Source organism: Abramis brama (genome assembly GCF_963993115.1).
Source record: "Abramis brama genome assembly, contig: SCAFFOLD_97, whole genome shotgun sequence".
NCBI lineage: Eukaryota > Metazoa > Chordata > Actinopteri > Cypriniformes > Leuciscidae > Abramis > Abramis brama.
This window is the reverse complement of record NW_028156036.1, coordinates 22952-39761: the sequence shown is the minus strand read 5'-3', so window position 1 is coordinate 39761 and position 16810 is coordinate 22952. Positions and strand designations below refer to the sequence as shown.

At 39.5% G+C, this 16810-nt stretch overlaps 1 protein-coding gene across 1 annotated transcript; it reads right to left on the bottom strand.

Annotated features, from left to right (window-relative positions):
- Positions 1 to 382: 382 nt before the first annotated feature.
- On the bottom strand, positions 383 to 5135 carry LOC311077137 (cell adhesion molecule CEACAM20-like; the record flags this gene model as incomplete). Its single annotated transcript, XM_084138948.1, has 4 exons — positions 5034 to 5135; positions 4472 to 4798; positions 779 to 1054; positions 383 to 663 (listed from the first exon to the last, which is right to left on the bottom strand). Exons 1-4 carry the CDS (start codon positions 5083 to 5085, stop codon positions 383 to 385), a joined length of 936 nt encoding a protein of 311 aa, XP_083995074.1. The 5' UTR covers positions 5086 to 5135.
- Positions 5136 to 16810: the final 11675 nt, after the last annotated feature.

Genomic DNA, 16810 nt, shown 5'->3' with positions numbered 1-16810 from the left:
AAGTTGACACTCACTGACAAAATTCTCTAAAATAAATGTGTTAAAGCTGTGATGTGATTTTAAAATTACTCACATTTTCTTGGTTTTTATTAAATAGAAAATAAGACCACAAATGCCTGCAACTGCCACTAAAACACCAATGACAATCCCAACTATCGCTCCTGTTGTCAGTCCTCCTCCTCCAGATAGTAAAGACACAAGAAACAACAGACGAAGATCATGTGCTGCACACAATACTTTATCCTTCATCAAAAATGTAAAAGTAATTTAAAACAGCAGCCAATTTATTTATATATAGTTTTTATTTTAAACATTTTTAAATAAGTGGTAAATTAAGCGGTACATTAAAGTGAGGGCACTGCTTATCATATGTTTACAAGTTTCAGGTTAGTTTTAACTGCTTACCTTTAACTAGTAAAGCATGTCTTTGTGAGGTTACGCTTCTCTTTGTGACATTATTCCAGGCAGTGCATTCGTAATCTCCACTGTGTGTGAAGTCAGTCTTCTCTATGGTGAAAGTGTCTGTGGTCACACTGGTGTCTGTTTCATTAAACCTCCAGCTGAATGAGGCAGAAGGTTCAGAATTTGCAGAGCAAGACAGAGACACAGGAACCCCTAAATTCACCTCATTCGGACCCTCAATAAAAACATTTTCTGGTCCATCTAGAACAAACACAAGAGACTCACTGTCAGAAGGACAAACTGAGCACTGAAGTATGTCTATATTTCATCAGGTTTGAGCTCAAGTCATCTTGATGTTTAAATGTTTAACACTCACAGTTGATGATCAGGCTGTGTTTTGCCGTCTCAGAGCTGACAGGGTTTCTATAAGTACACTGATATTCCCCACTGTCTGATCTCTGCACTGGACTGATGGACACTGATCTGTTATCAGGTGAGAAGATGATGCGGTTGCTAGGAGACAGAGGACTGTTATCTTTCATCCACTGCACAGAGGTGACGCTGCCAGTTCCCTCAGAGGTGATGTTCGCAGATGAGTTGCCCTCTATTAATGATTCTTCTGGACCAATAAGCCTGACATTAGATATTTTTTCTGTGTAAACAAGAGAGAAAGAACAAATACACTGGATCTAAAATTAGTCTTTCACGTTTAGTGAGCACTTATTGCTAGTTAAAATCTAAAACTAAAAACATAAATAACATTTTCATTACTTGAATAAACAATAAATATTAACGTACATCAAATTATTTTAACTTGTTGCATAGGCAATATTTCTCCTTTTCATATAGTTTAAACTGAAGTACTAAAATAACGGTAACACTTCAATAAGGTCTCATTTATTAACATTAGGTAATATATTAATTGGGACATTCTACCAGAAACGTACATTATCTGTCCTTGAATTGTTACAGTGAATAAAAAAGTATTTCATCCAAAAATTTCTAAAACTGGCTCATAGTTGATTTCTGTGAGTTGTTCTGTAAAGGAATATGACATTCATTAGGTTCTCAGATATTTTTTTCTTTATTAAAAACACTTTTGAAAATTACAAATCCTGTCAATGTCCTTGTCCCCAGCCAAATTGGAGCTACAGCTTTCATCGTTTTGTTATGCTACAAACTGTTATTTATAAAAAAAAAACTCATCAATAACAAGTTTAAGCTGTTATCATTCACATCAACTGATCAAAAACATAAAATTATATATACATTCTACAAATAAATTCTATTTTACAACTGTCCCCATGTTTTGGTCAGTCCTGTCACGTTTACATAAAACTCGACATAAAATGTGTGAAATACGCCTTTAAGGGTATCACTCAGAGGAAGTGACATCATTTGACCCAGGTGAAGCTTACATTGATTAAGGCTGAATTCTGTCATTGAATTGTATGATTTTAAGCTTGTTTTTGTATATTTTTTTTAGGAAGACGAGCTAAAGGGTCAGGCCCTGTCACGGTAAAACATTCCAGAAAATAATGAAAATGTTTTAAATCCAAAACATGTCTAAAAAGGTTATTGAAATTCCTTGCTTGCATGTTAACAGTTTTTATGCTAGCATGCTAGCAGGCTGAGTAATGGCAGTTTAAAATGGCCAACCGTCAGGCCCTGTCACATCAGGCCCTGTCACATTCCCGTGTGACACGGCCTTACAAATTAATGTTATTGTTCTTTTTTATTACATTTATTGCATATTTTATGTATTTAACGCATGCAATAGTAAAATGAAGTCCAAGGTGCTTGATTTTTATACAACTGTGGCCATGGAAGTGATTTAAACACCTGAATTCAATTATTTGGAGGGCTGTCCCAATACTTTTGGCAATATTATGTATGTCCTTGGCTGAATTTAACCATATTACATTAACATTAAAATTATAATAATAATTTAAAAAAGAAATGCCAATCAAAACTTAAATAAAGAACACAAAACATAACTTTTTCTGCATCATCAAAATCCATAAAGTCAGTCCTGTCACAGTACCGTCAGTCCTGTCACGCCATGGTCAGTCCTGTCACACAGGAAATATGACAAAAGTGTACTATTTGAGGAAATATTAATTAATTAATCTCTTTAACTGTGTAGATGAAGGTGGGGGTATATATCCACTACTATGTTTTTATAAAAATCTCCTATGTAAAGTTAGTTATTTTACAACTATATGAGTGCCTGTGGGTATTCTGTGATTTTGTGTACTACAGTTGACAGAAAAGTTACTTATATTTCTTAAATGAATTATAAAACCATGTTAGATACAATCAGGGACATGTGATCAATAAGAAAATGCTATTTGTATCAAAGAAATTCATTAGGAAACCATTCTGACATATACAAATTTGTCTGTGACAGGGCCTGACATTTTAGGGGTGAAATGCGTATAAAAATGTATTTTATTTAATCATAAAAACATGCTGAGATGGCATGATATGTGTTTCTCATAGTTTAACATGTCCTCCATATGTCTCAACGTTCAGATTTAAGAAAAATATATTTTTTCCCCCAAGATTTTTTTTTCTGGAAATGTACGTTTCTGGTAGAATGTCCCAATTAACAATGAGCAATACATTTGTTACAGTATTTATTAATCTTTGTTAACATTAGTTTAAATACAGCTGTTCATTGTTTGTTCAAGTTAGTTCACAGTGTATTAACTAATGTTAGCAAATACAATCTTAGTTTTTAAATATGTAAATGTTGAAATTAACATTAACCGAAATGAAATACTGTTGACCAGGGACTTGCAGAGAGTTCCTCGGGGGCAGGGGCTCAAATGTAAAAAAAAAAAAAAAAAAAGGGCACACACACACACACACACACACACACACACACATCCTGAAAAAGTTTAGAAGTATATCAAAATAGAAAAGCATTATTTTAAATTGTAGTAATATTTCACTATATATATATATATATATATATATATATATATATATATATATATATGCTTATCAAGGTTGCATTTATTTGATTATATATATATATATATATATATATATATATATATATATATGTATAGTGAAATATTACTACAATTTAAAATAATGCTTTTCTATTTTGATATACTTCTAAACTTTTTCAGGATTCTGAGTAAAAAGAAAAAAGAAAAAAAAGAACAGCATTTATTTAAAATAGAAATATTTTGTACCAACATACACTACTAATATGCTGGTTTATTATCAATGTTGGAAATTCACATTAGCCTAGGGTATTAAATGTGTCAGGGATGTATTTGACCAGGCCAATGCTCAGGGGCCCTTGACCAGGAGCCAGGGAGGCTTTATGTTTCAAGGCACCATCATCCAGAGCATTAGAAAAGGCCCATCAACAATGAAAAAAGGGTTATTTGTCCTTAAATGTGTGTGCCCCATGGTCAACAAGACCCCTCCAACAGGACCCTCAGACTCTGAACACTATTTTATCAGGAGTAAAACTGTTGAAATGAAAATGATGCCACAACTGAAGGAAAGTATTAATTTGTGAAAAATATACATTTAAATCAAAAAGGTTTATGTGTAATTCACTGTTTAGGTCTTCATAGGTTTGTAATAATTCATATGTTTTATTAAAATTGTCATAGATATGAGCTTGAAATTTTAGGTATTGGACAATATTTTATAAACATTAAAACAATATTGCCTAAAAAGTATTTAAAATTAGATTATGACACATTTCTAAGACATTTTAGTGTGATTTCCATAACAATTTTAAGTTTAAATCCTATGTGTGGTTTTAATAATTTAAAATGATAATAATAATAAAAAATCCCTGGGACACAAGAGTGCCCAAATTAACACCTTGCATGTCTAGATTACAGAAACAATCTTATTATTTTACACATCCACATTTCTGTTTAACTTAAAGCATGTTACATTGACAAAATAAACTATGTAGGCTAACTCTTTTCCCTTTCACATATTTATTAAATTAAGTTTATATCATCATCTTTTAGGCCAATATATTTTATGCTTAAAAGCTGAACCACATTTTAGTAACACAGAACACACTCACCGAACACTTGTAGTGAAGTTTCTCCTGTAAGTGCTCCTCCAGCAGTAGGTGTTACACTGAGTCTGTATATTCCAGAATCACCCAGTGTCAGATTCTTCAGCTCCAGAGCGAGTGTGTTGATGTCAAAACTAACTCTGTCTTCATATGTGGGGTTTACTGTAGTTACACCAGATGCTGCTGAAATAATAAGAGTTGAAGTTGAAGTAAAAGCCCACTGAGTTATAAGAATGGATGTGGAGGGTGGGTTGTCAGGGGCGAGCACCACGCTTTCTCCCACTTCTCCATTAGCCGGCTCAGGAAACTGCAGATCTTGACCGAAATATTGTCCTGTGTTTTATGAAAGAAAGAAATGAAAAGAAAGTTAAAATCGCACTAAATGTATACTTAAATTTGTTTGTTCTGCAGTTAACTACTACAACTACTGTAGTGATTTTTTTATTTGTAGAACAATTTCAGTAAAAGGCAGACATTTTTCTGCAATTACCTCATAAATAAAAATAGAATTAACTAGCTATTTTATACAGATATTCAATACACGGTTTTAAGTGATAAAAATTCTCACCAAAACAAGACAACATCCACAGCATCCAGTACAAAGGATTAGAAACCATCATGATCGAGCTCTCATCTGTCAGGAGCTGCAGCTCAAATCATCTGAACTATTTACATCAGTTTTCAGTTAATGATAAACGGCAGTTCTAGAATGCAGAGAACTCACTGCGCCACCTAGCGCTGGATATTACAGTTTTTCTCAATCCATTTTCTGAAAACATTAAACACAAAACCTCATCTTCAAGCACTATTTACAAAACCTCTGACTCCTCTTGCAAAATGATACTTTCGCCTCAAAACAGTTTTACCTGTGTTCAAAATCAAACACTGATATATGAACATATAGTTCTCGAAAGATATCTACGGACTGCTATTCTGTTTGTAGACTTACCCGTGACACCTTACTGTACCATCAAAAAGTTCATTTGTGACATACTTTATGACTGCACTTGATAGAAGGAAATAAAAAGAAAAGTAAAAAAACAAAACAAAAAAAACAAAACAAACAAAAAAACATATAGTTCTCAGGGAGAAGTAAATTTTTACAGCTTTTCTGAATTGCTAAAACACGTTTCTTGAAACCGTCACTCACTTTCTCAAAACCTTAAACACAAAACCAAATTTTCAATCCACATTCAGAGAACAACTCAGAGAATTTCCTCAGAGAATCATCTCAGAGAATTGCCTCAAAACCATTTTATCTGTTCTCAAAATCAAACAATGCTCTCAGATCATACACACAGCGAGTCAATATTATAAACACTACAGATCATTCATTAGACACTACATCAAAAAATGGAGTACACAGAATCCAAAGCATGCAGTTACAGAAAAAAAAAGTATATTGTAACAAAGTAAACAAATTTTGCAATTACGTAAAAAAGTATAGTAATGACAACTTACTGGAGGCCTTACTGTAGGCCTATCGAATGTCTGTATATTCTCCACTTGCATACTGTGAAAATACAGTGACCTAACTGCAAAAGCCAAAAAGGTTACAGTAAAAAAACTCTAAATGAAAAGTATGTTACAGTAAAGTACACTCAGAATAGTTGTGCAACTGCAAAATCACGGTCAGTGGGAGAGATTTTATTCTGCTTCAGCATCGTGTCTTCATGTTGGTCCGGCCGGAGGAGTTTCTCCACATCTCAGACAATGTCTTCTCTGCAGGCAAAGGGAAAAACCCTAAAGCAGATCCAACCTTGACAACATTCTCCACACCGCTCTTCCTCGTCCTCATCCTCTTCCTGCTTGTTCACCTCCTCTTCCTCATCCTCATCCTTCTCTCCCTCTTATATTGTTTCCATCCATTGCTGGTATCAACATTCAGTGCAACATTTTGAGTAAATTTTGGGACTCTGAACTGACTTGTATTATGTACAGTTGGTTTGGATCATTAGAAATAAGTGTGAACAATTTTGAGTCGTGTGTAAACGATGACAACTGTGTTGTAGTTGTGTTTAACTTTCGCCTACCTGTGTTTAGCATTTTGAAACGTAAGTGCATCACAGGGCAAAATGTGTTTTAGGGAGTGAGAATGTGTTTAGAGTTTTGAAAAAAGAGTGCATGAGATTTGCAAACAGTGTTTTAACCCTCTGAGGTCTAGGGTGTTTTTGGGGTCCTTGAGATGTTCTGACATTTGTGCTTTTTTCAGTTGCTTATAAACATATCAATGGCAAAAAAAAAATACACTCTATTTAGCACAAACAGGACTACCATAATATGTGAGCCACATGTATGTACATGTTTTCATTTTTGAGAGAATAATGTTTATGCATGGTTATTGAAAAAACTAAAAATGAAAGTTTCTGAAATAAAGCCACAAAACACATACTAAATATGTGGCAATAAGACTTTTGACTAATGGATGTCCTTCCCTAGAGTTTTTTCTTCAAAATTATGTGAAAATCATCCTGCCTTATCATTCACTTAAAACAATACATTGATTTTAGTTTTGTAAAACACTTTTAGTTTGGAAAGCCAATATGCGGATGGGGCGTAAACGATCATGCATATTTAGTAGTTCACACCTGATGAGACAATGCCCCTGCATACGTAATGAGCCATTCATTCAGGTGTGTCACCTATAGCTAACTTAAATATACGAGCTTGATAAAAATGATCATTCTAGAAGAAAATTTCAGATGGCATTTAGAGGCTTTTGCATCTGAACTCTTCATATATACACACACACACACACACACATACATATATATATATATATATATATATATATATATATATATATATATATACATACATACATACATACACACATATATATATATATGCATACACACACACACTCACACATACACACACACATGTATTTTACACACATTTTATTTTTCCACAAATTGTGCTTGCAAATTTAATATCCAAGGTAAACATGTCTAGTAATTGTGCAGTTAATTCTCATACTGTATTTTCAGTTTTGGGATATTTATCCTCTCCCCAAATTTGTCCCCAATAAAACACAATAAAAATTATTTAAAGAAAAAAATTATATTTACCTTTTAATAGTTTGTTTACATCTACCTTTTAAATATATTTTTTTATTAAAAAGGTTACAATTACAACAACAATTTAAGTGTAATCTTACAGTATATTTGTATCAGTATATATATATGTCGATCATATTTCGCCTGACTGTAACGTTGTTTTTATGAAATATTAGGGCATATAAATGTTCATTTGCAGTTTAATACGTTGCTTATACAAATAGCCTACATTTTATTTCAACATATTTCAGTCGATTTTACTCATCTCAGTGTAGCAATACAGTTTGCTAAAACATCATCATTCATTCACACACGCGATTTAAATTTAAACTGTCTTTGCCAGCTGTGGTAAACAGCGCGCATCTCGCCGTTCATTCATTCATAAAGAAACCCGATTCACGTGAACTTACATTCCTCAGCTCGCTCCTCGATATACCCGCACTTCTGAGATACATTCCATTATTATTATTCCTCACAGCGCTGCGAAACAGTGTAAACATGTAATGATCTGATAAACTTGTGTTTTGGTTTTCTCGAGCTGATATGGGGGGCGTTCACAGGATTGCGCGGATTACCTCAGCCATTTGTTTGAATAGCGCACGCTCTCCGTGGGCGGAGTCACATTACATTTGAATTAGCTCTAATGAGGTCGACTGGAATCGCTCTCTTTAAATACAGATTTCACAAGATGAGAGTATTCGCTGAGTTGCAGTTCATTTTCGGACGCGTTTCAGAATGGACTACACGGACAGAGAGAAGTCAGAACTCGCTTCGTGTTTATTTTTCTTTATTTGGCAAAAAACACAACACTTTGTTTTTATTGTGAGTATACACAAAAATAATGTCACGGGGTGACAAATAAGCCCGGGACTATCCCCGCTAGAGAAACGTCCCTGTTGAGATTTGGGAAGTGAAACACCGTCCCAAAGCCGAGTGAGTGCCTGTCGCTATGGAAACTAGTGGCGGATTGACAGCAGGTGTGGGTAATTTGCGCTGAGCGTTTGAGTGGGGCCACGCTAGCTCATGAGAGTATAAAAAGTCAGAGGAAGAGAAAGTTGGGGTTGTTCCTCTCCTGCTTGTGGTGCTTTTGTTCCCGTTTGGATGTGGCTGGCTCCTGTTGGGAAGTGTTCTCTGAAGTGTGTCGTTGAGGGCTCGTTGCGAGGAAAAAGGAATGTCGTGTGTATGAGGAATTGAAGATGGAGAGAGAGAGAGGGAAAGAGGGAAGTGCATCGTCTGGATGAAAGAGCGAAGATAAGTAACCGATTATTGAATCTCCTACCACACGTTTGATACTGAGATAGATGTGGGTTGAAGTGCTTGGAGTGTACCGTATGAATATCACTGAGTGAATTAAACTGATTCTCTGCCATTCTTATCTCCTCTTCCCGTTTGGATGGTGAAGCGAATCCAGTTTATGCCTATGAAGAAGTGTTTAAAATCTCCTTCCTCTCACTGCTGATCCTCCGCTCTTTGAACCGAGACCCAGGGTGAGTGCTGGCCTTAAGTACACTAAATGAGTGGATTTGCAGTGTTTGAATTGACGTTCCTTCTCTTTCCTCGCGTGGCATATTGGAGTGAAAATTCCTGTGAGTGTGTGAAAGTCTGCTTTTAACTGCCGTGCGCTCGCCCAAGAGGCAGGCTGGTATATTGTACATCTTCAGAGCTTGGAGAGATCGAGTACGTCCAACTGAGGAAAGGTTTGGGAAGGACAGCTGGTGTGAAGTCCTGTTTTCTCCACGACATATGTAAGAACGTTATATGGCTGTGTGAAGTATTGACTCTGTCTGCCCTAGAGAAAGCCCAGCCCAGTCTGTGACTGTGAGTGCGCTGCAGCCCCGAAGCCCACCTGTATGGAGTGAAGTTTCTGTCTTCTCCGCGACACATGTGAGAACATTATATTGCTGTGTGAAGTATTGACTCTGTCTGCCCTAGAGAAAGCCCAGCCCAGTCTGTGACTGTGAGTGCGCTGCAGCCCCGAAGCCCACCTGTATGGAGTGAAGTTTCTGTCTTCGCGACACATGTGAGAACATTATATTGCTGTGTGAAGTATTGACTCTGTCTGCCCTAGAGAAAGCCCAGCCCAGTCTGTGACTGTGAGTGCGCTGCAGCCCCGAAGCCCACCTGTATGGAGTGAAGTTTCTGTCTTCGCGACACATGTGAGAACATTATATTGCTGTGTGAAGTATTGACTCTGTCTGCCCTAGAGAAAGCCCAGCCCAGTCTGTGAGTGTGCTGCAGCCCCGAAGCCCACCTGGATGGTGTGAAGTTCCTGTCTTCTCCACGACGTATGTAAGAACGTTAGATGGCTGTGTGAAGTATTGACTCTGTCTGCTCTAGAGAAAGCCCAGCCCAGTCTGTGACTGTGAGTTTGCTGCAGCCCCGAAGCCCACCTGGATGGTGTGAAGTTCCTGTCTTCTCCACGACATAAGAACGTTATATCGCTGTGTGAAGTGTTGACTCTGTCTGCCCTAGAGAAAGCCCAGCCCAGTCCGTGACCGTGAGTTCGCTGCAGCCCTGAAATCCGCCTGTGGAGAAAGCCCAGCCCAGTCCGTGACTGAGTTCGCTGCAGCCCCGAAGCCCACCTGGATGGTGTGAAGTTCCCGTCTTTCCCCACGACACATGTGAGAAAACTATATTGTTGTGTGAAGTGATGATTCTGTCTACCCCAGAGGAAGTCCAGTTCAGTCGGTGACTGCGAGTTCGCTACAGCCCTGAAGTCCACCTGTCGGGTGCGAATCACTCGTCTGCCCAAGATACCCACCTGCACACTATTGACTGCTGTGAACTGTCTCCCACTTGAAAAGAGGAGAGGAAGCTGTGGCCATCCACTCGCCGGAGAACTCACCTGTCCAACCTACCTTCCATTGTGTATCCGATACCAGCTGGAGAAAGGAGCCCTGTTAACCTACTTACCGTAAGATACCTACCTGCATACTATTGACTGCTGTGAACTGTCTCCCACTTGAAAAGAGGAGAGGGAGCTGGGGCCATCCACTCACCGGAGAACTCACCCGTCCAATCCATCTTCCATTGTGTACCCGATACCAGCTGGAGAAAGGAGTCCTGTTAACCTACATACCGTAAGATGCCTACCTGCATACTATTGACTGCTGTGAACTGTCTCCCACTTGAAAGGAGGAGAGGAAGCTGTGGCTATCCACTCACCGGAGAACTCACCTGTCCATCACCTCCCATTGCGTACCTGATACCAGCCTGGAGAAAGGAACCCAGTTAACCTACATACCGTAAGATACCTACCTGTATCCTATCGACTGCTGTGAACTGTCCCCTACTTGAAAGAGGAGAGGAAGCTGTGGTCATCCACTCACTGGAGAACTTACCTGATCATCACCTCCCATTGTGAACTTGATACCAGCGTGGAAGGAGCTTGGTCGATCTACTTACCGTAAGATACCTACCTGTATATTATTGACTGCTGTGAACTGTCCTTCACTTGGAAAGAGGAGAGGAAGCTGTGGCCATCCACTCACCGGAGAACTCACCCGTCCATCACCTTCCATTGTGCACCTGATACCTGCTTGGAGAAAGGAACTCTGTTAATCTGCATACTGTGAGATACTTACCTGTCCGGTACTCCTTACTGGGAATCGCCGTCTGTGGGGAAGACTGTGTCTGCTTGCCGTCTTGGACTCCTCCCTGGACGAGGGAGAGAAGAAGACTTTTAGATTAGGATTACCAATTGTTTTATTCTTAATAAAATTTGTTACTCTTTATTCTTCGACTCTGGTCTCGTCTCTGGCACGCTCCTCAAAGTGTTCTGGGTCTAGGGGTGGGCATTAGTCTGGTTCGGCCCATCCCGACCTGTGACAATAATACACATTTAACAGAATCGATTGATGTATGAAACTCCTATGGAAAATCAAAGTCAACAGAGTATTTATGAGTTTTTTTTACACTGATAAAAAAAAAGCGAGCTGGTATTGCCGGCGATACCGTCGACCTCAGGGGGTTAACTACCTGAACTTGTTTAATGTTTTACAGAAAGAGTGATTTATTCGACAAATTGGTTTAGACTATTGAGAATTTGGTTCAGAGAATGGGGTTTAGTGTTTTAGCAGTGTACAGTGTAATCTCAAAACAAATTTCATATTTTTCCATCATTGTCTTTTGATGAACGGAAACATGTTCTATCATAGTAGCTCAAAATTGATCAGAAATGACTACTCTGCTTTGCTCTTTGCAATTTTATTTTTTGTTTTTCCTCTTCTTATACCCCTATTTTTACAGTAGCCTACTGTACTGTGTCTGTGATACTGTAATTCTTGTTCTTTGTTGATATGCACCTGCAACCAGTCAAAATCTATTGAGCAGTCAGTAACAAATGGAAAGCACAATGTTCAGGGCCATCCAATTTGTTCATTGTACAGTATACAGCCTACAATGCACTGTACTACAGTATACAATACTAAAAGGGACAAAAATCAAAGGAGTAAAGATGTGATCAGTGTGCTGCTTGTCTTTGGGCTGGGTCAGGCCAGGCCAGAGCACTTCGTCGACATCACAAGCAATATTGTCCCTCCTCCTTTCTTGCCCTCCTCCCCCTCTTCCTCTTTCTGTTTACCAGTATGGATGACATGTGCATTAGAGTGCAGAATGTGTTTTGAGAATGTGTTTAGAGTTTTGCTGAAACTGCAAATTTGTTTTACCATGTGAAATGGTTTAAGGTATTGACAGCAGACTGCACAATTAGCTAAATGACTTCAGGCAACTGAGAACTTTGTTCAGCCAATGGGTTTTAGTGTTTTAGCAATTAAGAAAAACTATAAGCAAATATGGGACAATGTGGTATTCCACCATTCCTGTGCAGTCACAGCCTGGTTTGACTGTCACAGTGCGAAAAGGACCCAAAAGCGAAAGCTGGTTGCAGAGGTTTATTGAGGATCAGATAAATGTCAAACATAGGCTGTCTGCTTTCTGGTTTCTCTCTTTTGTGAAATCACTTCTCAAAGATCTTTGATGCCAGAAATATTACACTTTACAAAGCCGAGCATCCTCTGCAGAAGATTGCTCCAGATTTTTGCTCAGCTCACACATATATACCATACAACCTTTTCCAAAAATGGCAACACACCCTATAGATATTTGTGGGTAAAGGTCTTTACCATGTGACTTCTCAGAATAGAATTTTCTGCTGGAGGCAACATTCCATGCCTTTCTTCAGGCTTCCAAAAGTCAAACCAAAGTCATACACAGAGGAAATAATAGTGTACAAATATGTAGCTAAATTACTTACTTTCTAAATAATACAATCTTCTACACCGACCGTAGGCGGATACAATGAAACTGAAAAGGACCAGGCTGCAACCAGGCAGGGTGAAAGGCACAGGTAGCTGCTGTCAGGAATTGCATACAGGAGATGATGAGCACTGACTCCACACATTTCACACATGCGACACAATTTCTAGTGAAGCCCCGTATCGGGGTGTGTATTGGTTTCCCATGAGTCACGTGATTGGACAGAAAGCGAGGCTTCATTTGTCGTCGATCACGTGACTCTTTACACTTTAGCGTTTCACTTTGGGTGTCAGAAGGCTCGAACCCCAAATTATTTAACGAGTCCTTGTTGGCTCAGTCTGGATGATGGGTTTGTGAGGAGAGTGCTGTACTTTGAAAGTTACAGTTTTGCCTATTGCTTACACACGTTTTGCTAAATTTGGCTCATTGTGTCAAAACTCTACACACAAGCAAATAAGACAAAACACTGGGAAATAAACCATTCACATCTATGTCAAATTGAAACTCTGCTATCAAAACCTAACAATCCTTTGTTCAAATGTCACTCTGATGACAAAATGATATCCACTTGCATCATATGAATACACTTTCAGATCAGCAGCAACACACTAGTCTACTTTATATAAAAAACTGCAGTCTTTTGTTTTCAATGTTTTTATTCAGTTCCACAGAGGGCATGTTTTAACAACAACCAAAAAATGAAATACTGTTTTCAAAATCATTACATTAGTATATTTTACAGTACAGTAAATTCAGTTAAATCAAAAATAAAAACAAACAATACACTACTGTAAACACAGAAAAACACAATTGTGCGTAAGTGGGCTTATGGATCCTGCCGTCTGTTGGGGTCTGGCCACAGGATCTCATCAACATCACAAGCAATGTCTTCTCTCGCTAAGCATCGGGGAAAATATCCCCTTGTGTGCCGAATCCATCCCTGGATTGACCTCACCTCAATGTCTCCGCAGGCCTGTTGCATTGCCTGCAGAAGAGGCATACGGGCATGTGGTTGGCGGTCATATACGCGCCATCTCCAAGCGGAAAAAAATTCCTCTATAGGATTTAGAAATGGCGAGTAAGGGGGCAAGTACAGAACTTCAAATTGATCATGGTTGGTGAACCAGTTCTGGACCAGAGCAGCCCGATGGAAACTAACATTATCCCAGACAACAACAAACCTGGGCTGCTCTGGTCCATCCTGTACAACTGCATCATGAAGTGTATCTAGAAATGTGATTATGTGTTGCGCATTATAGGGACCCAGTTTGGCATGATGGTGCAGTAGCCCTCGAAGACTTATGGCAGCACACAGTGTGATGTTTCCCCCGGGACATGCAAAATTGCCCTTTGGCCAATTATATTACGTCCCCGTCGTCTGTTTTTGCTAAGGTTGAATCCAGCCTCGTCAATGTAAATACATTCATGCGGCTGTGCAGCTCCATCCATGTCCAAGATTCTCTGTAACAAAAAATACATATTGTGGACTATACACTTACACATACAGAACCGACCCATCCCACCACAAAGGTACCTGTGTAGCTTTCTGAATGTATCTATGTGGTACTAATCCAGTGGTACATATTCATCTGTTACTGGACTGCACCCATTCTTTATTGTAAATGTAAAGGACTGAAACACTTACCTGTACATATTCATGTCGAAGTTCTTTGACCCTGACACTGTTCCTCTCAAATGGGACCCTGTACAGTTGCTTCATGGTCATGTTGTGCTTTACCAAGATCCGTCTGATAGTTGTGATGCTTACTCGATTTATGTTGTTGAATACTTGCCTATCTGCAAGTATTTGTTGCTGTAGCTGGTGGAGACGGATTGCATTGTTTGCTCTGACTAGGTTCAGTATGGCAAGTTCCTGCTGTTGGGTGAACAGGCGATGGCGTCCACCCCCAGTAGGTCTTCTAGCCATTCTGTAGAAAAATGCAACCACAAATTGTTCTCGTCTGCTTCTTTTTTACAGTACTGTGTATACTGAATTTTACTGTATTTACCATACACAGTACTGAAACATCTCAACACGTTATCACGGTATGTTTCACGAAACTACCACTTTTGTTGAAAAAGGAGCATTAGCCACCCTGGAATACAATACATGTGATACAGTAATGTGATATGGTACAGTACTGTAAATACTCTAGATACAGTCTGAGTAGAGTAGAGAGTTGAAGACATACCTGTTTTCCAGTCGGAATGTCCTTATTATGGATGAAACTGTGAAGCGGCTTAGATTAGGATGGACTCTCTGCCCAGCTTCCCTCATAGTCAGGCCATGGTTTATGACATGGTCCACCAAAGTTGCCCTTATGTCATCCGAAATAATGGTCCTTGCGTGGCCTCTTTGACCACGTCCTCCTCTCTCTCTCTGTCCTCCGCCTCTGCCTCTGTCCTCCGCCTCTGCCTCTGTCCTCCGCCTCTGCCTCTGTCCTCCGCCTCTGCCTCTGTCCTCCGCCTCTGCCTCTGTCCTCCGCCTCTGCCTCTGCCTCTGTCCTCTGCCTCTGCCTCTGCCTCTGCCTCTGCCTCTGCCTCTGCCTCTGCCTCTGTCCTCCGCCTCTGCCTCTGTCCTCCGCCTCTGCCTCTGCCTCTGTCCTCTGCCTCTGCCTCTGCCTCTGCCTCTGCCTCTGCCTCTGCCTCTGCCTCTGTCCTCCGCCTCTGCCTCTGTCCTCCGCCTCTGCCTCTGTCCTCCGCCTCTGCCTCTGTCCTCCGCCTCTGCCTCTGTCCTCCGCCTCCGCCTCTGCCTCTGTCCTCTGCCTCTGCCTCTGCCTCTGCCTCTGCCTCTGCCTCTGCCTCTGCCTCTGCCTCTGCCTCTGCCTCTGCCTCTGCCTCTGCCTCTGCCTCTCCCTCTGCCTCTCCCTCTCCCTCTCCCTCTCCCTCTCCCTCTCCCTCTCCCTCTCCCTCTCCCTCTCCCTCTCCCTCTCCCTCTGCCTCTCCCTCTGCCTCTAGCTCTCCCTGCCTCCATGCTTGCAAAGTTCTCAAAATGGCTTAACTGGGGCCTTTTTGTAGCTGGCTGATTGGTGTTCAGTTTTGTAAGTAAGTGTTTTCAGGTGTGTGTCTATGTCTTTTCAATTAACCAATGTGTGTTGTATTTTGAATAGATGTGTTTTCCCAATGGTACCCTGAGATTTCATTTTTGAACTAAGTGTCTTATGTATGAAATAGTGTGTAGTGTCTAGGAGCAAGTGTGTTGCAGAAAGGAGCAAGTGTGTTACAGAATTGCAACTAAAGTGTAAAGGAGCGCTTTTGTTTAAGGTATGGTTACACTTTGTTTAAGGTATAGTAACAACAACTTCAAGTTATGTTACTTTGGTTTAAGCATGTGTCTATAGTGTTCAAGCAACGGGCAAAAACTGTAATCAATACATTACATTTAAATAACCAAAATTTATTTGTCACTACTTAGGCTATTCTTTTTTGTTGTTGTTGTGTCTTTTTGTTTTTGTAAAATCTTTGCACTTTTGGTGTTTTTTAGGTAACTTGGTGTTGGTATTTGGGGTTAGGGTGTGATTAGGGGATAGGGGATAGGGTGTTGGTGTTTGGTGAAGGGGTTTGTATTTAGATCAATGGCAACAGCCAAAAAAAGGAAGACTTCCCCTACCTGGGAATATTTTGAGCTTATAACTTCCAATGTATGTATGCATTTCTTATATATATATTTTTATTTATTTATTAATTTTTAATTTTAATTTAACTTATTTTATTGTTGTAGCCTATGTAATTTATTACTTTCATATAACTTTTTTTCAGAAGGTGAGATGCTTGGTGTGTGACAAAGCTTGTGTATGGAAACAGCACATCATCCAGGCATTTCAGAGCTTTACATGAGACTGCACAGCCCCAGAACAATCATAAAAGCACACAAAGTAGGACTGTTGCTTCATGATTTTTATTCATAAGCAAATGGTTGATGAGGCATTGGTCAACATGGTCATAAAAGACTCGCAGCCATTTACAGTGGTTGAGGATGAGGGTTTCAGGGGCCTCATCCATGCCCTTGATCCATATAATCCCAACCAGA